Here is a 24,034-nt window from a genome sequence, read left to right as displayed (position 1 = left end):
CTGTTTGGCTGCCTATCGCTCTGGGTGGTGGCAACCTGATAGCAGGCCCCCTCCTAACATTCACCACTTAAACGCAATTTACCTTCCAGACTTGCCCTTTTTGGGGAGAGAGTTGAAAACTGTAGTATAGATACAGAAAAAACATGCACTGGGGTACTTGTAGTGTTCTTATAAATGCAAAATGCTGAGTTTATTATTTTATATCAGCCTCTGCTGCTTTAATATACCAAACACATACATTTTTGTAATACAGTACATGGAACCATACTAAAACTGTTCCAAAGTTAAAGTCAACAGGTGATAGTTCCACCTCCATGCCTTATTCATTAGAAGTCTGAAGACAGCGTGTATGTGTCTGTGACACAGGCAGGCATTAGGTGCCTTTATGAGGCTGCTCTGCCCTGTTGTTGTAGCAGGTCTTGTACCTGTCGACCGCCTTCTCTCTCTCCCTCCTCACACGGAAGCAGCCCAGGGCTGACATTCTCCTTTCTTCACCTCTAATTGCTCCTATGGGACTCATCAGGCCCGCTGAGGCTAAGGCTGAGGCTGTCTGCAGGGAGGCCCCCACTACTCTTCAACACCCTAAAGACGTCCCTTTGCTTCCCAGCTGAAACAGTTTGGAAGAGTTTGTGCATATATTATGATGACATTTTGTGAAGTTTTTGTTTGTTTTGGACTTCGGTAAGGGTTTTTTCGGTTGTTCGGGCACACAAACATGTTTCTTAAGGTAAGCCGAAGTTGGTATCCCGAAGTCTACCCCGCTTCGTCAGTGATTGGTCAACAGTAGGGATTCTTCAGTAAAGTCTTTGTTGTCATTCAACGAGAGACGACTCGTTTTCATGCACATTTAGTCATTTAGAAATACTGCACCAAACACCCTCGACAAAAACGTCAAAATGAATGACCGATTTATTGAGTTATCATAGGGTTAGGGTTAGGGCTGATTTTTCCCCAGTTCTTTTCAGCGAAGGTCTATTAAGGCAGTATGAAAGCACTAATTAGGTTTGGCTAGCCGCTAGCCGTAGCATGCTGACGCCTTAAAGTACAGCCCTCCCTCTGCCAAATGCAAGGCTTTAAAGGCAGCAGAGTGAGAGAATGAGTGTCGTGTCACCTGAAGGTCATGCTAGATGGTCTAGTAAATTGGTTTGTGTTGTAATGTCATGAGATGGCTTGTTGTCCAAAATGGAAGATAGATTTTTTTTTTTTTGCATTATGGATTTAACAAAAATCTTCATGGTAATGTACAGTATATAGGCTGCATTTGGATCGATATTGTATGTATCAAATTCAAATTCAGAGTACAGAATGATTATCCAGCTTAATGTTGAATTATTTAGCAGCCATTGGATGGTTTCAACGTGTTATTTTAATGTACAGAGGTAGGCTCCAGTGAATCTTAACCATTGCCTTGTTCGTTCATCTCTAGGGCTGTGGTGGTCACGAAGTTTCGTCAGCAGGTGATTGTCAAGCAAATAACTGTCGGTCTCACGGTAATTTACCATTAATTAAAACAAACACAATTAGCATCTCCTGGCATCCACACATAGCCTACAAGCCACTGATGCAGACTTTTGGAACATCTACATTTTAAAAAGTCTAATAAGTCCATGTAATATAGCCTACACCTTCACAATAAATCCATTATTTATTTTAGACAGGTCCAAACAAGCATGATATGAAGAAAATTGTGTGTATTTCAGAACAGAACAGCATACTCCTGAGTTGTCTTTATGTTAGATCCTGGGGTGGCTATGCCAAATGGCTGTGCGCTACACTAGTTCATTTAGCATACAAGATTTGCTTGGAATTCCGTGACATTATTTTATAGTATGAAGAATACAATTGAACAAAGCTCAATATACTATAAATAAGTGCGCTCTTCTGTGTTGAGCGGTTAACAAAGAAATAGGTACTAACTTTAAGTTGTTCTACAAACGTTGGGCTATATGTTTTGATTTGTGTACAAGTCTGCATGATGCGACTCTAATGATGATTGGAAAAAAGGCGCTTGAAAGGCCTGAGCTCTGCTTTGTTTTTTTTTTGCGCAGGCTGTACACACATCATTAATCTCTCATTCACAATTTGACAAGCACTTGATAATGCCTCGAATTTCATCCCCTTTGTGGCTGTAATGAACCCTAAAAAAATCCATGCAGTGCACTCCGAAACACTCAGGTCTTTCTCACAGTCTACAAGTGAAGACAGACACATCGGGGACGCAACTGCGCACGTCCTTATCCAATTCCGTGTGCATATTGAAGATGTTGGAAGAACTGTCCACATTTACTTTTCGTCAGCCAACAAGATGAGTAGGCCTAAGGAACAACAAAAGCACTAGCCTATGTCAAACTACTGTCACCTGTAGTATTTTCTTCAAATTCTTATTTATTTACAATGACAGCCAACCAGCCAACCTGACAGCCTATAGTACAAAGGTCAACCTATTCTATTCTGTGCGAGAAATAAATATTTCAAATATAGTCTGGGATAGTTGTGGGATGCACTAGATCCCAAATTAATAATTAACCACAAGCATAAAAAAATATATGTTTTACACAATGTTGCTGACACAACAGATCAGGATTTAAAATGTTGATAAAATATTAGGCTTTTTATTCACATTCTAAGCGCAGCAATGCGCACATGGCATAAGCGGGAATGTTCCGTTAGTGGGAAAACACCATTATCAAAAGTGACCGCAAATGTGATTATGCATTTAATGCTTTTTTTAGGCATTTTTATGGTGAAAATTATCTTCCCCAAACTTGAAACTCACACGCTGCGTATGTATGCCAGTTAGGCTCTACACCCCCAGGTAAAGCAGATTAATGTGCTTCATTTTAAGATGTTATTTGGCCACTTTCAAAACAGGGGTAGCGGGAAAAATACACCTATGCACTTAAATAGCCAATGGAGGATGCTTTTCCCATGATTCATTTTCATTCCAGCAAGGTAGGCTATACTCCTGTTGTAAAGATAAGCAATGTGCTTAATATTAGGAAAGTTGTGAAATAAATATAGTAGGCCTAGCCTACAGAAAGCTGATGGGACCCTCCTCTTTTTAGTAGAGGCCATCACTCTGTTTTGTCACGCAATTGCATAGCCTATAGAAATGTTGTGCAACATGAGCTCATGGGCTCTCATGAAGTGTTTGACTGTTTTGATTACGTTTGCATTGATGTCAGAGTAATTAGAGGGACAATAGAGTGCTGAGTTCCCGGCAGTTAGTAAGTTTGGTAGGCTATTAATGATCATGAGCAGCATCAGAGCTTGGAGAAGCCTAGTTACTGTAACTAAACGGTCACGTGGAATTTGACTGCCTTCATGACTCGTGCCTGCCGGTGTGGCGGTAATACGGTCACCGCAACAGCCCTATTCATCTCACACATGCTGGTATTCAGTCTGCACTACATGAACCCCAGTCTCTCAGCAGGACCTGTGAATAAATTAGCAAACATTTTGTAGTGGGAATGGATGGGAAGCTGTCTGTGTTCTCTGACATAGTATGTAACAAAACCACTCTAGATCCAGGTGACTTCCCCCAGCAAGACTCTGTCAGGGGATTTAACAGGTCACAGAGCTGAGGGAAATGGCTCCCGGCTAGGCTGGGGCCTTGACTAATGTGTTTCACTAGGCTAGCCCCCATTCTGCTCTGCTGCCTTCTAGGGAAGCCTCACTTCCACACTGATATACACAGGGATTAGTCCCCTCAACTGAAAATATAGAAGAGGCAAAGAGCCCCCAGCCCCCTGTGTTCCTTTTAACCTGACTGATTCTGACAGCAAATCAATATACTTTGGTATCTGTTACCTTATTCAATTAGTCCATTTCATAAAGCAGGCATAATGGCCCTAATGGAGGACATGTTGAGAGGTCAGATGGCAGCAGTAGAAAAACAACGGCGTGATTGCAGGAGTCAATTCGCCCATCGTAATTATGTCTTTTAACTGATTCATGGCCCCTGTATCCGTCCCTCTCACCATCAGTGAAGCCGTATTGACCCTTAGCTTTCTATGCTGATGAGTAGATACACATGCACTTAATGTCAGCACAGATGCTGTAAATCGCAAATTGTAGAGGGGGGAGAGAAATGCAGAAAATACATGTGCACTACCCCTCCCCTTTCCACTGCAATCACATTGGCAATTTCCTTGATAAGTAGTAAAGGGGCCGAGGCATGGCTTGTTGTGTGAAGCAGGGAAGCTGGTGATTGCTGGAAATGACATGGTGGCCTGATGCTTCTGTCTGCGTCTGGTTTATACATCATCTGGTCAGGACATGCATGGCATGTGATTAGGCTGTATAACACCAATGTACTGTATATTGTAAGAGACAGAGAGTATTCTAGATGGGGAAAGGGGTATTGCCGTAAGTGAGCAAATTGCTCTGTAAGTTTTGTGCTCTCTAAAATAGAGCAGTTCATGTGGATTTGAACTATTGATCGATTGATTGGTGTTTTAAGTGCAAATCCTTTTTAGCCTTTTTTTAGTTAAAGGCTAATTGAACACCAACATTTTTCTTCTTCTTCCTTTTATCTAAATGAAGATACATTAAGGTTGATAGCATGTCATTATTCAATTGTCTGTCTGTTTTTGTGTATTGTTTGTTTTATCTGTATTCAGATCATGATACACATTACTTTTCAAAAAAGATGGAAATGTGTCCCTCTAATCGTTCCTCCTCTTCCCCCTGACAGGTTCCAACACAGCCATCAAGGAATAGGACAATGAGGGTGAAGCCCAGCTCCCTTATAGGAGGTAAATATCAGGGCAGATAGAGGCTTGGCTTTTTGTGCAAACACCACAGTTCCACTATGAGGACTTGCTTGCTGGTCATGCTATGGGCATCCCTGTCCCTCTACGTGGATAACATGTCCATTACCAGAAGGATTGTGGTGGAGATGGGAGAGATGGAAGGAGAGAAGGAGGAGGACAGAGATGGAGGAAAGGGAGAGAAGCTACTGAAGCGTTTCAAACGAGGATGGATGTGGAACCAGTTCTTTCTACAGGAGGAGTACACTGGGAGTGACAAGCAGTACATTGGCAAGGTATATCCTTTTTGTCTTATTGCAGATGTGCACTTCTGAAAGAGCAGTGTGGGGAAAACCCCACTCTGCTATTGTTGAATTCTGGCCTTGACACAATGACAATATAAATATTGAGAAATCTCCCAGAGCATCAAATGTCAATGTCACTGGCTAGTGGGACCACATCATATCCCCCCACCAGGATTGGGGTTTTCTGATGTAACACAACAGCATACATTGCATGTTTTAGAGGCTGGAGAGAGGAGAGCTACTGAAGCTACTGAGGCCCTGTACCCTGTAGTACCCTGTAACTCTACAGGCTCTCACAGCGAGACCCGGCTTCACAGAGAAGCAGGGAGATAATCAAAGATTGAGAGAAAAAGGGCAAAGAGAGAGGGTTGGGAGTGGGGGGGGTAGAGGCAGAGGGAGAGAATGGCATTCTGGAGCCACCACCATCAGTCTTGCATGAGGTTACTCTGTCGAGCCCTGGGGAGCGGAGCAGCGCTGTGCAGTGGATTATTTCCATATGCCTTGTAGAAAATAATTCACCTTGTCAGGTCCCTCTTTTTTTCTCCACCAAGCCTGCCTCTGTGTTGCCATGCATATAATGAGATGTTATCTGTCACATGTGCTTTTCACTGTTCTGTCCTCTCTGGTGGGACTGAACAGCCTTGTTGTGTGTTATAGATGTTTAGGTGGACATTGTTTACCACCGACAGCCCTGTTGAAATGCATATAAGTCTGCTGTCGTGAAGATGGGACACACTGAGCATGGTAGAGGATAAAAACCCAATTCTATGCCCATTGCTCAGAGTTGCATAATGGCTACTTAGAGGCATGGGAATAAGAGATGAGATGAGGCAGGAACATATGTGCTGAAAGGGGAATTGCAGGTATTATGTGTTACATGTTGGATTTAGATGATTGAGACATCTGTGGGAGGATACAATCATTAATTGTTGATCATGTCAAAGCTTTGTACCATCTTGGCTTTCTTCTTTTTCAAAGACTGTCTCCTTTCTTTCCCTAGATCATTGTGAACTCCCGTTTCATTCACGTGTGTATGTTCTGAGACTGTCTTGTTCTTTGACATTTAACTAGAAAGGGCTTACTGTGTGTTCTCAATGACAGTGATCAGAGGGCATTGAGAGTGCACTCTGATGTTAATTGATTCATTCAGTGGATCTCTGTTTGTAGCAGTGTATCTATATAGACAAAACTACTTGGAGAGGTAGATATACTGTTTGACAGATTCATTGGTATGTTGTACTAAATACCATAACCTTTACAAACCATGTGGTATGATTTTTTACTCCATTTACAAATCAAGGCGTTGTCAGCAAAGCAAGACCATATTATGGAAAGACGGAATGAGTCACTTACCACTCAGAGACCATCAGTACCCTTCCCGTCACCTCCCCTACAGTTGAAGTCAGATGTTTACATACACTAAAGTCAAATACATTTAAACTCATTTTTTTTAAAGTTTTTTTTTACAATTCCTGACATTTAATCCTAGTAAACTTTATCACATTCCCAGTGGGTCATAAGTTTACATACACTCAATTAGTATTTGTTAGCATTACCTTTAAATTGTTTAACTTGGGTCAAACGTTTCGGGTAGCCTTCCACAAGCTGGGTGAACTTTGGCCCATTCCTCCTGACAGAGCTGGTGTAACTGAGTCAGGTTTGTAGGCCTCCTTGCTGGCACACACTTTTTCAGTTCTGCCCACAAATTTTCTATGGGATTGAGGTCAGGGCTTTGTGATAGCCACGCCAATACCTTGACTTTGTTGTCCTTAAGTCATTTTGCCACAACTTTGGAAGTATGCTTGCGGTCATTGTCCATTTGGAAGACCCATTTGCGACCAAGCTTTAACTTCCTGACTGATGTCTTGAGATGTTGCTTCAAAATATCCACATTATTTTCCTCCCTCGTGATGCCATCTATTTTGTGAAGTGCACCAGTCCCTCCTGCAGCAAATCACTCCCACAACATGATGCTGCCACCCCCGTGCTTCACGGTTGGGATGGTGCACCTCGGCTTACAAGCCTCCCCTTTTTTCCTCCAAACAAAACGATGGTCATTATGGCCAAACAGTTCCATTTTTGTTTCATCAGACCAGAGGACATTTCTCCAAAAAGTATGATCTTCATCCCCGTGTGCAATTACAAACCGTAGTCTGGCTTTTTTATGGTGGTTTTGGAGCAATCTTCTTCCTTGCTGAGCGGCCTTTCAGGTTTTGTCGATATAGGACTCGTTTTACTGTGGATATAGATACTTTTGTACCTGTTTCCTCCAGCATCTTCACAAGGTCCTTCGCTGTTGTTCTGGGATTGATTTGCACTTTTCGCACCAAACTATGTTCATCTCTAGGAGACAGAACGCATCTCCTTCCTGAGTGATATGATGGCTGCGTGGTCCCATGGTGTTTATACTTGCGTACTATTGTTTGTACAGATGAACGTGGTACCTTCAGGCATTTGGAAATTGGTCCCAAGGATGAACCAGACATGTGGAGGTCTACAAAAAAAATTCTGAGGTCTTGGCTGATTTCTTTTGATTTTCCCATGATGTCAAGCAAAGAGGCAGTGAGTTTGAAGGTAGGCCTTGAAATATATCAACAGGTACACCTCCAATTGACTCAAATGTTGTCAATTAGGCTATCAGAAGCTTCCAAGGCCATGACATCATTTTCCAGAATTTTCCAAGCTGTTTAAAGGCACAGTCAACTTAGTGTATGTAAACTTCTGACCCACTGGAATTGTGATACAGTGAATTTTAAGTGAAATAATCTGTCTGTAAACAATTGTTGGAAAAATACTTGTGTCATGCACAAAGTACATGTCTAACCGACTTGCCAAAACTATAGTTTGTTAACAAGCAATTTATAGAGTGGTTGAAAAATGAGTTTTAATGACTCCCGACTTCCGACTTCAACTGTACCTGTCACTCACACTCTACCTCACAGCCCATCTAATGCAAACTGTAACTCCGATGTTTTGCTAGCAGGGGTCAATTCCATTTTCATTCCTCTCAGTTAAATTAGATAAGGTCATTTCCATGTAAAAGGACCCATGAGCACCAATATGTGATGTTCATGAGCATGTCAACTTGGAGGTAAAATGTAAGCTAAGAGTATTTTTTTTTTTTAATAGGTGCATTTATATATTTTTCAACCATTTCCATCTAAAAAATGTGGGATTAGCAACTAATTACCAACTAATATCAACACTTTTCATTTTGGATACATTTCTCTGCCTTCTGTAAGTTGAAGAAACATTGCCTTGTGCCTTGATATTCTGTTACCAAACACCCACACTCTCCCTCATAAGGAGGAAGCTATTAAAAGTACACAGAAGTAACAAGTAAAGGTAGACCTATCGATTAGTTCCAGTGTTTTTACTCATATAAAGTTTGTGTATTAATTATTAAGTATTTAAAAAATATAAATGTTGTCTCAAAATTGGTAACGGAATTTCTGCAATTGATTTGGGAAATGGGAAATCATAGTAGTCACAAACTACAGTTGGGTTCACAGGTTTGGACAGCACAGTGCGGTATAGCACAGTAGAGTACAGTGCAGTAAAGAAAAGTAGAGTATAGTTCAGTACAGTAGAGTAGAGTAGAGTTCAGTACAGTGCACAGTAGAGCACACTAGAGTTGAGTACACTATAATGTACTGTATTATACTGTACTCTACTGTATGGTACTGAACTCTACTCTGCATTACTCTGCTCTACAGTACTCACATGTGCTCTACTGTACTATACTGAAGTGTACTCTACTCCACTGTACTGTAATGAACTCTCCTCTTCTACTGTTCTGTGTTGTACTCTACTGAGCTCTACTGTGCTGTGCTTTGATGTCCAAATTTCTGAAACATAGACATCTATGATTGGTTCAAATTTGATCCGTTCCGGACCAACCACATTTGGTCTTGTTTGGGGGCAGAGCTCACTAAAATAATAGCCAGTGTGTAGAATAATACCCAAATATGCAAAGTAGGATATTGCATATTTATACCTTTGACTACCTATTTAGGATACATCACCATGAAGAGAATTACATTAATATCTATAATTATGCATTTCTGTGTAGTACAGATCAGGGACCCATGATGAAATTCCGTTACCGGGTGTAAATCCACTTCACTTACTGTAGTTCAATAACCAAAAGGCATGTTGTCAAAGTAAATGTGTCATGTCATAGCTGACACCATTCTTTCTGCAGACATCTTGAATCTTAATTCAGAGCAGATATTTCACAGTTTTTGGAAAACGTGGACATAAAACAGGACGGAGATTTTACCTACATTCTGTACCCAAACTTTTGCATCTGCACAGTTCATCCAGTAAATGTGTTTTTGTAAAATTGTTTGTGTAAATTGTTAAAAGTAGACCTTTTGCATATAGTTAGTTGTATGGTTGGTTAAACTTTGAATTCAATGGGTCTCAGTACAATTGCGTAAATGAGGAATTGCCCATAAGGAATTTCCCCATTGGAATACTAGTCCAATCCCTAAATGGACTGTTGAACACAGTTATTGTATCGTAGATACACTACATGACCAAAAGTATATGGACAACTGCTCGTTGAACATCTGATTCCAAAATCATGGGCATTAATATGGAGTTGGTCCCCCCTCTGCTGCTATAACTGCCTCCACTCTTCTTGGAAGGCTTTCCACTAGATGTTGGAACATTGCTGCAGGGATTTGCTTCCATTCAGCCACAAGAGTTTTAGTGAGGTCGGACACTGAAGTTGAGCGATTAGGCCTGGCCTGCATACGGCGTTTCAATGAGAGGTCGGCCGATTAAACGACCGATTAAGTTTTTCCAACGCCGATACCGATTATTGGAGGCCCAAAAAAAGCCGATACCGAATAATCGGCCGATTAAAAAAATACAATCATAATAAAAAATAAAAAATAAAAATTGTAATAATGACAATTACAACAATACTGAATGAACACTTATTTTAACTTAATATAATACATCAATCAAATCTATTTAGCCTCAAATAAATAATGAAACATGTTCAATTTGGTTTAAATAATGCAAAAACAAAGTGTTGGAGAAGAAAGTAAAAGTGCAATATGTGCCATGTAAAAAAGCTAACGTTTAAGTTCCTTGCTCAGAACATGAGAACATATGAAAGCTGGTGATTCCTTTTAACATGAGTCTTCAATATTCCCAGGTAAGAAGTTTTAGGTTGTAGTTATTAAAGGAATTATAGGACTATTTCTCTCTATACCATTTGTATTTCATATACCTTTGACTATTGGATGTTCTTATAGGCACTTTAGTATTGCCAGTGTAACAGTATAGCTTCCGTCCCTCTCCTCGCCCCTACCTGGGCTCGAACCAGGAAAACATAGACAATAGCCACCCTCGACGCATCGTTACCCATCGCTCCACAAAAGCCACGGCCCATGCAGAGCAAGGAGAATAACTACTCCAAGTCTCAGAGTGAGTGATGTTTAAAACACTATTAGTGCGCACCCCGCTAACTAGCTAGCCATTTCACATTGGTTACACCAGCCTAATCTCGGGAGTTGATACGCTTGAAGTCATAAACAGCTCAGTGCTGTTTGAATGAATGCTTAGGAGCCTGCTGCTTCCTACCGTCACTCTGTCAGACTGCTCTATCAAATCATAGACTTAATTATAACATTATAACACACAGAAATACGAGCCTTTGTTCATTAATATGGTCGATTTCGGAAACTATCATTTCGAAAACAAAACGTTTATTCTTTCAGTGAAATACGGAACCATTCCATATTTTATCGGGTGGAATCCCTAAGTCTAAATATTGCTGTTACATTGTACAACCTTCAATGTTATGTCATAATTACGTAACATTCTGGCAAATTAGTTCGCAACGAGCCAGGCGGCACAAACTGTTGTGTATACCCTGACTCTGCGTGCAATGAACGCAAGACACAAGTGACACAATTTCACCTTGTTAATATTGCCTGCTAACCTGGATTTCTTTTAGCTAAATATGCAGGTTTAAAAATATATACTTCTGTGTATTGATTTTAAGAAATGCATTGACGTTTGTGGTTAGGTACAGTCGTGCAACGATTGTGCATTTTTCGCAAATGCGCTTTTGTTAAATCATCCCCCGTTTGGCGAAGTTGGCTGTCTTTGTTAGGAAGAAATAATCTTCACACTGTTCCCAACGAGCCAGGTGGCCCAAACTGCTGCATATACCCTGACTCTGTTGCAAGAGAAGTGACACAATTTACCTAGTTAAAATAAATTCATGTTAGCAGGCAATATTAACTAAATATGCAGGTTTAAAAATATATACTTGTGTATTGATTTTAAGAAAGGCATTGATGTTTATGGTTAGGTACATGTTGGAGCAACGACAGTCCTTTTTCGTGAATGTGCACCGCATCGATTATATGCAACGCAGGACACGCTAGATAAACTAATAATATCATCAACCATGTGTAGTTAACTAGTGATTATGATTGATTGATTGTTTTTTATAAGATAAGTTTAATGCTAGCTAGCAACTTACCTTGGCTTCTTACCGCATTCGCGTAACAGGCAGGCTCCTCATAGTGCAATGTAAAGCAGGTGGTTAGAGCGTTGGACTAGTTAACCGTAAGGTTGCAAGATTGAATCCCCGAGCTGACAAGGTAAAAATCTGGCGTTCTGCCCCTGAACAAGGCAGTTAACCCACCGTTCCTAGGCCGTCATTGAAAATAAGAATATGTTCTTAACTGACTTGCCTAGGAAAACGATTTCCTCAAACTGTTGCCATGAAGTTGGAAACACAGAATCGTCTAGAATGTCATTGTATGCTGTAGCATTAATATTTCCCTTCACTGGAACTAAGGGGCCTAGCCCTAACAAGGAAAAACAGCCCCCAACCAATAGTCCTCCTCCACCAAACTTTATAGTTGGCACTATGCATTCGGGGAGGTAGCGTTCTCCTGGCATCTGCCAAACCCAGATTTGTCCATCCGACTGTGAGATGGTTAAGCGTGATTCATCATTCCAGAGAATGCGTTTCCATTGCTCCAGAGTCCAATGGCTGCGAGCTTTACACCACTCCAGCCGACAGTTGGCATTGCGCATGGTGATCTTAGGGTGGTGTACGGTTGCTCGGGCATGGAAACTCATTTCATTAATCTCCCAAAAAACAGTTCTCGTGCTGACGTTGCTTCCAGAGGCAGTTTGAAACTTGGTAGTGAGTGTTGTAACCAAGGACAGACAATTTTTATGCGTTACGCGCTTCAGCACTCGGCTGTCCCGTTCTGTGAGCTTGTGTGGCCTACCACTTCGAGGCTGAGCTGTTGTTGCTCCTAGAAGTTTCCAATTCACAATAACCACTTACAGTTGACCGGGGCAACACTAGCAGGGAAGAAAGTTTACAAATTGACTTGTGGAATCCTATGACGGTGCCATGTTGAAGGTCAATGAGATCTTCAGTAAGGCCGTTATACTGCCAATGTTTGTCTATGGAGATTGCATTTCTGTGTGCTCGATTTTATACGCCTGTTAGCAACTGGTGTGGCTGAAATTTCCGAATCCACTCATTTGAAGGGATGTCCACATATTTTTGTATATATTGTATAGTGCAGTATACATCCAGTATTTGCCTTGCTGTCATCTCTCTGAAGGCCCCATTTCTCACAGGAGACAAATATGTTGACTATTCTTTTGTTTTTTTATGGCAGCTCCAATCTGATATGGACAGGGGGGATGGAACCCTGAAATACATTCTAAGTGGGGACGGGGCTGGAGACATATTTACCATTGATGAAAACAATGGCGACCTCCATGCCAATAAGAGACTGGATAGAGAGGATAAGGCCTTCTATACCCTCCGAGCCACCGTGGTCAACAAGAACACAGGCATAAAACTGGAGCCGGAGACAGAGTTTATTGTTAAACTCCATGACATCAATGACAACGAGCCAATATTCACTAAGGAGCTTTACACTGTCAGTGTACCAGAGAGGTCCAATATGGGTATGTGCTCTTTAACTTTAATTTGACTTTCGACATTTCAACGTCATGACCCTTCAATTGAACTCCCTTTGATGATAAAAGATCAGCACGGTTTCAAGGTCAATGGGAACTTATTCAAGTGTAAAATACCATGGTTTTGATCATGTGGATGTGAGTTCGTATTCATCCTCAGCGATTAACAAAGCCTTTTTTATCTTCCATTCTCAGGTACTTCAGTCACCCAGGTAACAGCCATGGACGCAGATGACAGCATGTACGGGAACAGCGCTAAACTACGATACAGCATCAGCCAGGGGCACCCGTACTTCTCAGTGGAACCCGATACAGGTCCGTCTGTCTGCCTGCCTGCCTTTATGTCTTTCTGTGTGATGCCTGTCTGTCTGTCTGAAACAGCAGCAATGCTGTTTAATCCCTCAAAGCAATTATTATTACAATGAAGAGAGAGACTGTAATGCAATGTAATGTTCAGAGTCAGACTTCCAGAGCAATTACTATTCTCTCAGCCCCCTGTGCATTTTCCAAAGTAGACTGAAACATTGAATCATTTCTAATGTGCACTCTGGAACGTCTCCCGTTGCTGGTTCTGTGTTTAAACAAAAAGGAAATGGAAACAAAAAAGCCTCCAACCGGCAGATTATTGTGTGGCTTAACAGCGATATGGTTCATCCCTGATGTGGCATGGACGATGATGTCTCCGTCACACCAGAGGACATGAAATCCTACGAACGTTGGAAAAAATAGATGTTTCTAAGGGTTAATCTGAAAACAATCATATCATAGATTATAGAACCCATTCAAACAAGCCAAACCAGACCAGGCCAAGCCAGACCAAACCAAACCAGGCCAGACCAAACCAGACCAGGCCAGGCCAGACATTATTGTATAGGATGGATGTTGGGTCCGTTGCCATTTTCACTGTCTCATAAAAATAATTTGGTTGAAGTCAGAAGTTTACATCCACTTAGGTTGGAGTCATTAAAACACATTTTTCAACCACTCCACAAATTTCTTCTTAACAAACTATAGTTTTGGCAAGTCAATTAGGACATCTACTTTGTGCATGACACAAGTACATTTTCCAACAATTGTTTACAGACAGATTATTTCACGTATAATTCACTGTATCACAATTCCAGTGGGTGAGAAGATTACATACACTAAGTTGACTGTGCCTTAAACAGCTTTGAAATGTCCAGAAAATTATGTCATGTGGCTTTTTGGCTAATTATGGCTAATTGACGTACTTTGAGTCAATTGGAGGTGTACCTGTGGATGTATTTAAATGCCTACCTTCAAACGCAGTGCCTCTTTCCTTGACATCATGGGAAAATCAAAAGAAATCAGCCAAGACCTCAGAAAAAGAATTGTAGACCTCCACAAGTCTGGTTCATCCTTGGGAGCAATTTCCAAATGCCTGAAGGTACCACGTTCATCTGTACAAACAACAGTATGCAAGTATAAACACCATGGGACCACGCAGCCGTCATATCGCTCAGGAAGGAGACGCGTTCTGTCTCCTAGAGATGAAATTAGTTTGGTGTGAAAAGTGCAAATCAATCCCAGAACAACAGCAAAGGACCTTGTGCAGATGCTGGAGGAAACACATACAAAGTATCCAAATCCACAGTAAAACGTGTCCTTTATCGACATAACCTGCAAGGAAGAAGACACTGCTCCAAAACCGCCATAAAAAAGTCAGACTACTGTTTGCAACTGCACATGGGGACAAAGATTGTACTTTTTGGAGAAATGTCCTCTGGTTTGATGAAACAAAAATGGAACTGTTTGGCCATAATGACCATCGTTATGTTTGGAGGAAAAATGGGGAGGCTTGCAAACCGAAGATCCCAACCGTGAAGCACGGGGGTGGCAGCATCATGTTGTGGGGGTGCTTTGCTGCAGGAGGGACTGGTGCACTTCACAAAATAGATGGCATCATGAGGTAGGAAAATTATGTGGATATATTGAAGCAACATCTCAAGACATCAGTCAGGAAGTTAAATGACCCCAAGCATACTTCCAAAGTTGTGGCAAAATGGCTTAAGTACAACAAAGTCAAGGTATTCGAGTGGCCATCACAATGCCCTGACCTCAGTCCCATAGAAAATGAATGGGCACAACTGAAAAAGTGTGTACGAGCAAGGAGGCCTACAAACCTGATTCAGTTACACCAGGAGGAATGGGCCAAAATTCACCCAACTTATTGTGGGAAGCTTGTGGAAGGCTACCTGAAACGTTTGACCCAAGTTAAACAATTTAAAGGCAGTGCTACCAAATACGAATTGAGTGTATGTAAACTTCTGACCCACTGGGAATGTGATGAAATAAATGAAAACTGAAATAAATCATTCTCTCCACTATTATTCTGACATTTCACTTTCTTATAATAAAGTGGTGAACCTTATCTGACCTAAGACAGAGTATTTTTACTCAGATTAAATGTCAGGAATTGTGAAAATCTGAGTTTAACTGAGTTTAAATTTGGCTAAGGTGTATGTAAACTTCCAACTTCAACTGTAAATACAGTAGTAAATGTTTCTTGTTAAATCCTACCATGAGGTCTTAGCAATGTGAAACTGTTTTTATATTCTGATGTGGTGACCATTTCTTTGCAGAAGGTGCATCTCTCTTATACCAGTCATAAACATTAGTTACGTTACTCCCATTGGTAATTATAACTATAATATTTGCTGATACATTAGTTAAATCAAGGACACCTACATATATTAGGTCATTCTCAAACTATACCATATAATTTAAATCTGTTTGACATGGTGGCTCCATGAGCGATCCCTACAGCCCTACAGGACCAGAGAAGGAGAAACATGCTTAGCTAGCTAATTAACAATACATCTCATTATATTATATGACACATTAATATTGTGTTCCTCTGGTTTATCCTCAGGCATAATCCGGACAGCCCTGGGGCCTGGAGAGATGGACCGGGAGAAGCGGGAACACTACCAGGTAGTGATTGAGGCCAAGGACATGGCGGGCCAGAGGGGCGGCTTAACCGGGACCACCGCGGTCAATATCACCCTGACAGACGTCAACGACAACCCCCCGCGCTTCTCCCAGAGTGAGTACTGAGTACAGTGACTGGTATTATACTGGTGCTTGAAGTAGAAATTCGTAATGGCGTTCATAGTAGTCCTAGTATTAGTGGTAGTGTCAATGAGTGACATGTTGGTAACACGTTTTTTAACCGTGTCATTGTGCTGTGTGTATGAGTGGCGTCAGCACTCATACACTCATACAGTTCGGCTGGTGCCTTGCTGAACTCGGCTAGCCGAACCAAACCAGTGTGCTCGCATACTCACTTAAAAGACGTTTGCTTGAAAAACGAGAAAAAAGTGTCAATAGTACTGTTTGTCCATTTTGAGATGCCGTAGCCAGTATACGCTTCCTCAAAATAGAAGGAATTAATCTAAGATAACTCAAGGAATCTAGCATTCATTTTGACACTTTTGAAAAGTAGATCTTAGTTGCTCAATTAAGTTCTGGAGTAAAAATGCGCTTAACAAGTCACATAATAATTGCATGGACTCATTCTATGTGCAATAATGGTGTTTAACATGTTTTTGGAATGACTACCAAAACTCTGTAACCCGCACATTCAATTATCTGTAAGGTCCCTCAGTCAAGCAGTGAATTTCAAGCACAGAGTCAACCACAAAGACCAGGGAGGTTTTCCAGTGCCTCACAAAGAAGGGCTCCTATTGGTAGATGGTACATTTCAAGCACAGAGTCAACCACAAAGACCAGGGAGGTTTTCCAGTGCCTCACAAAGAAGGGCTCCTATTGGTAGATGGTACATTTCAAGCACAGAGTCAACCACAAAGACCAGGAGGTTTTCCAGTGCCTCACAAAGAAGGGCTCCTATTGGTAGATGGTACATTTCAAGCACAGAGTCAACCACAAAGACCAGGGAGGTTTTCCAGTGCCTCACAAAGAAGGGCTCCTATTGGTAGATGGTACATTTCAAGCACAGAGTCAACCACAAAGACCAGGGAGGTTTTCCAGTGCCTCACAAAGAAGGGCTCCTATTGGTAGATGGTACATTTCAAGCACAGAGTCAACCACAAAGACCAGGGAGGTTTTCCAGTGCCTCACAAAGAAGGGCAGCTGTTGGTAACAAAAAAAGCAGGCATTGAATATCCCTTTGAGCTTGATGAAGTTCTTAATTACACTTTGGATGGTGTATCAATACACCCAGTCACTACAAAGATACAGGCGTCCTTCCTAACTCAGTTGAAGGAGAGGAACGAAAATGCTCAGGGATTTCACCATGAGGCCAATGGTGACTTTATAACAGTTACAGAGTTTAATAGCTGTGATAAGAGAAGATTGAGGATGGATCAACAACATTCTAGTTACTTCACAAGACTAACCCAAAGTCACCTTTCAGCAGGACAATAACCTAATGTGCAAGGCAAAATATACACTGGAGTTACTTACCAAGACGACGTTGAATGTTCTTGAGTGGCGTAGTTACAGTTTTGACTTAAATCGGATTGAAAATCTACAGTGCATTCTGAAAGTATTCAGACTCCTTGACTTTTGTCACATTTAGTTACCTTACAGCCTTATTCTACATTTGATTATTTATTTTTTTCCCTCGTCAATCTACACACAATACCCCATAATGACAAAGCAAAAACAGGTTTTTCAAAATGTTTTCAAATGTATTACAAATAAAACTGAAATATCACATTGGTATAAGTATTCGAACCCTTTACTCAGTACTTTGTTGAAGCCCCTTTGGTAGCGATTACAGCCTTGAGTCCTCTTGGGTATAACACTACAAGCTTGGCACACCTGTAATTGGGGAGTTTCTCCCATTCTTCTCTGCAGATCTTCTCGGGCTCTGTCTGGTTCGATGGTGAGTGTCCCAGCACAGCTATTTTCAGGTCTCTCCAGAGATGTTCGATCAAGTTAAAGTCCGGGCTCTGGCTGATCCACTTAAGGACATTCAACAACTTGGCTGTGTGCTTAGGGTTGTTGTCCTGTTGGAAGGGGAACCTTCACCCCAGTCTGAGGTCCTGAGTGCTCTGGAGCAGGCATCTCATCAAGGATCTTTGTGTACTCTTCTCCTTTCACCTTTCTCTCAATCCTGATTAGACTCCCAGTCACTGCAGCTGAAAAACATCCCCGCAGCATGTTTCTGCCACCACCATGCTTCACCGTAGGGATGGTGCCAGGTTTCCTCCAGGTATGACGCTTGGCATTCAGGCCAAAGAGTTCAATCTTGGTTTCATCAGACCAGAAAATCTTGTTTCTCCTGGTCAGAGTCCTTTAGGACCTATTTTGGAAAACTCCAAGCGGGCTGTCATGTGCCTTTTACTGAGGAGTGGCTTCCTTCTGGCCACTCTAACATAAAAGCCTGATTGGTGGAGTGCTGCAGAGATGGTTGCCCTTCTGGAAGATTCTCCCATCTCTACAGAGGAACTCTAGTGCTCTGTCAGAGTGACCATTGGGTTCTTGGTCACTTCCCTGACCATGGCCCTTCTCCCCCGATTGCTCAGTTTGGCTGGACAGCAAACTCTAAGAAGACAGGTGTGTGCCTTTTCAAATAATGTCCAATCAATTGAAATTACCGGAGGTGGACTCCAATCAAGTTGTAGAAACATCTCAAGGATGATCAATGGAAACAGGATGCACCTGAGCTCAATTTTGAGTCTCATGGCAAAGGGTCTGAATACTTATGTAAATAAGGTATTTCTGTTTCTAAATGTTAATCATTTTGCAAAAAAATGTAAAAACCTGCTTTGTCGTTATGTGGTATTGTGTGTAGATTGATGAGGGGAATTCTTTTAAAATCAAATTTAGAATAAGGCTGTAACGCAACAAAATGTGGGAAAAAGTCAAGAATTCTGAATATTTTCCGAATGCACTATATGGCAAGACTTGAAAATGGCTGTATAGCAATAATCAACAACCAACTTGACAGAGCTTGAAGAATTTAAAAAAGAATAATGGGCAAATATTATACAATCCATGTTTGCAACGCTCTTAGAGACTTACCCAGAAAAATACCCAATTGTAAACGCTGCCAAAGGTGATTCTAACATGTATCGTCCCAGTGGGTTAAATACATTTCTAATCAATTTTTAAAAATATTTTCCATTAATATTTGACTTCCAATCATTTTTTACTTTGATTTTACAGAGTATTTTGTGTAGATCGTTGACAAACAAATTACAATTAAATCAATTTCAATCCCACTTTGTAACTCATCAAAATGTGGGAAAAAATCAAGGGGTGTGAATAGTTTCTTAAGGCAAATGTGTTCGTGTCAGAAACATAGATGTGTGGATGAGGATGCCTTTGCCAGAGGAAGACCAACAATTTCTTCTGTTTCTGACAAGCTTATGCAATTCTGTCTCATGGTTCTAGGCCATTCTGGTTCTGTTTCGTTAACACACTTTTCTTCTTCTCGCCAACATAATTACAGAGGCAATTGGTTTTGAGTGGTGTGAAATCGCGGTGAATGTTGCCGATATTCCAATATGAAGTTCTGTAGATCTCAGGTTCATACAGAACATTCTTGATTTCCATGTGTGTCTGTTTATGTTCATGTTCCAGGCATATATCAGTTCAGCGTTGCAGAATCCATGAAAGCTGGAACTCCTGTTGGCAGAATCCAAGCAGTGGATAAAGACCTTGGGAAGAATGCAGAGATGTTCTACAACGTTGTCGGCGGGGACGGCTTGGACATGTTCGATGTCAGCACAGACAAAGACTCACAGGAAGGCATCATTACTGTTGGAAAGGTAACAGCCATTACTCCTGTAAATTACATCTACTGTATAGTCACCCATAACTAGTGCATGCTTTGTTAGACCTGAGGTCATCAGACCATCAGAAACTCTATTACTGTATCTCTTATTGTATGATAAGTACATACTTCAAAACGTAACCGTACTGCATCAGTGCAGAATATGACTCCCCTACCATGTTCTATTGTCACTGTATCCCTGTCCTTGCAGCCGTTGGACTATGAAAAGACCCGATCCTACACACTGGAGATCCAGGTACAGAACACTCAGACCTTGGACACTCGTTTCCTAGGGTACCTACCCACCAAGGACATGGCAACAGTCAGGATTGGTATAGAGGATGTGGATGAGCCTCCTCTGTTTGAGAGAGCCAGCTACGTGATGGAGGTGAAGGAGGATGCAGCCGTGGGTACTGCAGTAGGGTCTGTCAGGGCCATGGACCCGGATGGATACAACAGCCCAGTCAGGTTAGTTAGAGCACTGCTTTGCTTTCCCTCTAGCCCGCCCACTCATTTCTACCTACCACCCACAGGTAATGGAGAGATTGGTTATAGTCATTTGTATCATGGGTAATTTGATGGATGTTAAAGGTTATGTTACAGTAGTTTTGAAACTGTAGAATGATTAGAGTTGGATAGGTCATCTCATTAATTTGGGAGTCTAGAAGAAGTCGTGTTCATATTAAGCAAAGCACAAGGTGTGTATTCTGCACCATCTCCACACATACCTTTTTTAGTGAGTTCTTCTCAATGTCCAAAGTCCCTTAATTACCACTCCTCATGGAAATACACTGAAAGGGCATCTAGTATGAACAAATAACAGGATCATTGCATAATCTGCTGGATGATGAAACTGTTAGGGCTGGTCTGGTCGGTGCCACTGTTCAGAGCTGTTCCCTCTCCAGTACAGGTATTAAAATAGAGTGATATAAGTCCCACTGTCTGACTAGGGCAGATCCTCCGGGCGCGCAGTATTCAGAATCAACTGCTGTTATCATACAGAGAGGGCAGAGAATGAGTGGACTGAAAAAGTTTTCAACTTATTGAGTGAAAAGGGGGTGTCAAATACAGTAGGAGATGTTGGTGAGTGGTAGAACATAGAAGTGTATTGTTTTAAAAGCCTGTAGTAAACCCTCTGAAATGTTTCACAAACCTCCCTGCTTTCAATCATTGTCTTACATTTTGTGTATCTATCGTATAGGTACTCCATCGATCGTCGCACAGATCTGGACCGGCTTTTTAACGTGCATTCTGGGAATGGGTCCGTATTCATCACAAGACCTCTCGACCGAGAAGAAGCTGCCTGGCACAACATTTCTGTTATCGCAACAGAGTTCAGTAAGTCTTTCACAGCTTTATCAGGCACATGAATTCACAATACAAAACTATTCTAAAAAGGCTATGGAGTTCAATTATTATATTCTGCCCTGTTTTGAAACATTAAAAAAACAAATATCATATAATTATTTATTACAGTTATTATTCATAATAGCTTTTTATGTGTATGTTTGCTTTACAGACAAACCTCTGCAGACCAGTCGGGGGCCTGTTTATATCCGTCTTCTAGATGTCAACGACAACGCACCAACATTTGCCTCTTTCTACGAGACGTTTGTTTGTGAAAAGACCAAGGCTGGACAGGTACGGAACGCAGATCCTCCACTTAGGTCCCATGATAGATAGTGTTTGACATGAATTAATTATTCTCATTGCTATAATTACTCTATATCATTGTGACATCTAGAGGTTCTACAATAGGCTATATGCCCAAGAATACCACAAATGACGATAAAGCATTGTGATGAGTGCTGCATTCCTCTGGGGAAGTGATTGGTCTCCAGGGTCTACTTTCTGTGGCAGCTGATGAGATGATCTGTCATGGCAGGTGACAGTAGCTGTCACACATCAAGGACATGTTTCAATAGGTGCCCACCACATGCCTATTCCTCTACTCCTTCTCCTTTTATCCCTCCTTCATCCCTCTGTCATTATTCATGATTAATTCAGAGGCCCATCCTTGGTTCTTCTGTGTTTGTGTTTGCTGCCCTCCTGTTTACCATGCAATGTCCCATGAGAGAAGTCAATACAATCATCTACAATGGATCTTCCAAAATGGTTATTTATTTTTGTCATTAATTAAATAAACATACCAATCTGTTATGTCTATATGCATGGTCTCTAGCCTACAATTTTAGCCTCCAATTTTCGTCAATATCGCCAGCCTGGAAAACCAAAGAATACCTTACTATATGAATTGCTATCTGACAGCACACATATTATTTTAAAAATATGAATCCGTTTTTGTTTATCCTGTAAACAGAAGATCCAGACGGTGAGTGCGGTGGATGCAGATGACCCTGCAGGTGGACACAAGTTCTTCTTCAGTCTGGCTACGGAGGGAGCTTACAGAGGCAACTTCACAGTCAGAGACAATGGAGGTGAGTACTGTACTGTAGGATCTCTTTGGGTCTCTATCATACACAGTCAACACCTGATATTATGTTTGGGTGTCTTTCTTACACAGTCAACACCTGATATTATGTTTGGGTGTCTATCTTACACAGTCAACACCTGATATTATGTTTGGGTGTCTATCATACACAGTCAACACCTGATATTATGTTTGGGTGTCTATCATACACAGTCAACACCTGATATTATGTTTGGGTCTCTATCATACACGGCCAACACATTATATTATGTTTGGGTGTCTATCATACACAGTCAACACCTGATATTATGTTTGGGTCTCTATCATACACAGTCAACACCTGATATTATGTTTGGGTGTCTATCCTACACAGTCAACACCTGATATTATGTTTGGGTGTCTATCATACACAGTCAACACCTGATATTATGTTTGGGTGTCTATCCTACACAGTCAACACCTGATATTATGTTTGGGTGTCTATCCTACACAGTCAACACCTGATATTATGTTTGTGTGTCTATCATACACGGCCAACACATTATATTATGTTTGGGTCTCTATCATACACAGTCAACACCTGATATTATGTTTGGGTCTCTATCATACACAGTCAACACCTGATATTATGTTTGGGTCTCTATCATACACAGTCAACACCTGATATTATGTTTGGGTGTCTATCATACACGGCCAACACATTATATTATGTTTGGGCCTCTATCATACACAGTCAACACCTGATATTATGTTTGGGTCTCTATCATACACAGTCAACACCTGATATTATGTTTGGGTCTCTATCATACACAGTCAACACCTGATATTATGTTTGGGTGTCTATCATACACGGCCAACACATTATATTATGTTTGGGTCTCTATCATACACAGTCAACACCTGATATTATGTTTGGGTCTCTATCATACACGGCCAACACATTATATTATGTTTGGGTGTCTTTCTTACACAGTCAACACCTGATATTATGTTTGGGTGTCTATCTTACACAGTCAACACCTGATATTATGTTTGGGTGTTTATCTTACACAGTCAAAACCTGATATTATGTTTGGGTGTCTATCTTACACAGTCAACACCTGATATTATGTTTGGTTGTCTATCATACACAGTCAACACATTATATTATGTTTGGGTCTCTATCATACACAGTCAACACCTGATATTATGTTTGGATAAGGTGAACGCACCAATTTGTAAGTCGCTCTGGATAAGAGCGTCTGCTAAATGACTTAAATGTAAATGTAAATGTCTCTATCATACACAGTCAACACATTATATTATGTTTGGGTCTCTATCATACACAGTCAACACCTGATATTATGTTTGGGTCTCTATCATACACAGTCAACACCTGATATTATGTTTGGGTGTCTATCCTACACAGTCAACACCTGATATTATGTTTGGGTGTCTATCATACACAGTCAACACCTGATATTATGTTTGGGTCTCTATCATACACAGTCAACACCTGATATTATGTTTGGGTGTCTATCATACACAGTCAACACCTGATATTATGTTTGGGTCTCTATCATACACGGCCAACACATTATATTATGTTTGGGTCTCTATCATACACAGTCAACACCTGATATTATGTTTGGGTCTCTATCATACACAGTCAACACCTGATATTATGTTTGGGTGTCTATCCTACACAGTCAACACCTGATATTATGTTTGGGTGTCTATCATACACAGTCAACACCTGATATTATGTTTGGGTCTCTATCATACACAGTCAACACATGATATTATGTTTGGGTCTCTATCA

General features: G+C 41.1%; 1 protein-coding gene across 2 annotated transcripts in view; it reads left to right on the top strand.

Annotated features, from left to right (window-relative positions):
* Positions 1-24,034, top strand: part of LOC115114440 (cadherin-6-like) — a 40,035-nt gene that overhangs the window by 10,371 nt on the left and 5,630 nt on the right. The window contains exons 2-11 of one of the 2 annotated variants that reach the window (XM_065013440.1): positions 1,427-1,490; positions 4,697-5,047; positions 12,730-13,024; positions 13,232-13,351; positions 15,930-16,103; positions 19,610-19,797; positions 20,014-20,270; positions 21,004-21,140; positions 21,322-21,443; positions 22,123-22,240. In XM_065013440.1, the coding sequence (XP_064869512.1) occupies positions 4,814-5,047; positions 12,730-13,024; positions 13,232-13,351; positions 15,930-16,103; positions 19,610-19,797; positions 20,014-20,270; positions 21,004-21,140; positions 21,322-21,443; positions 22,123-22,240 (1,645 nt within the window). In that variant the 5' untranslated portion in view covers positions 1,427-1,490; positions 4,697-4,813. The remainder of the gene's footprint in view (positions 1-1,426; positions 1,491-4,696; positions 5,048-12,729; positions 13,025-13,231; positions 13,352-15,929; positions 16,104-19,609; positions 19,798-20,013; positions 20,271-21,003; positions 21,141-21,321; positions 21,444-22,122; positions 22,241-24,034) is intronic. The other variant, XM_029642672.2, reaches the window with a different exon arrangement.

Source organism: Oncorhynchus nerka, linkage group LG9b, assembly GCF_034236695.1.
Source record: "Oncorhynchus nerka isolate Pitt River linkage group LG9b, Oner_Uvic_2.0, whole genome shotgun sequence".
In the NCBI taxonomy this organism is placed as follows: Eukaryota; Metazoa; Chordata; class Actinopteri; order Salmoniformes; family Salmonidae; genus Oncorhynchus; species Oncorhynchus nerka.
This window is presented reverse-complemented; position numbering and strand designations above follow the sequence as displayed.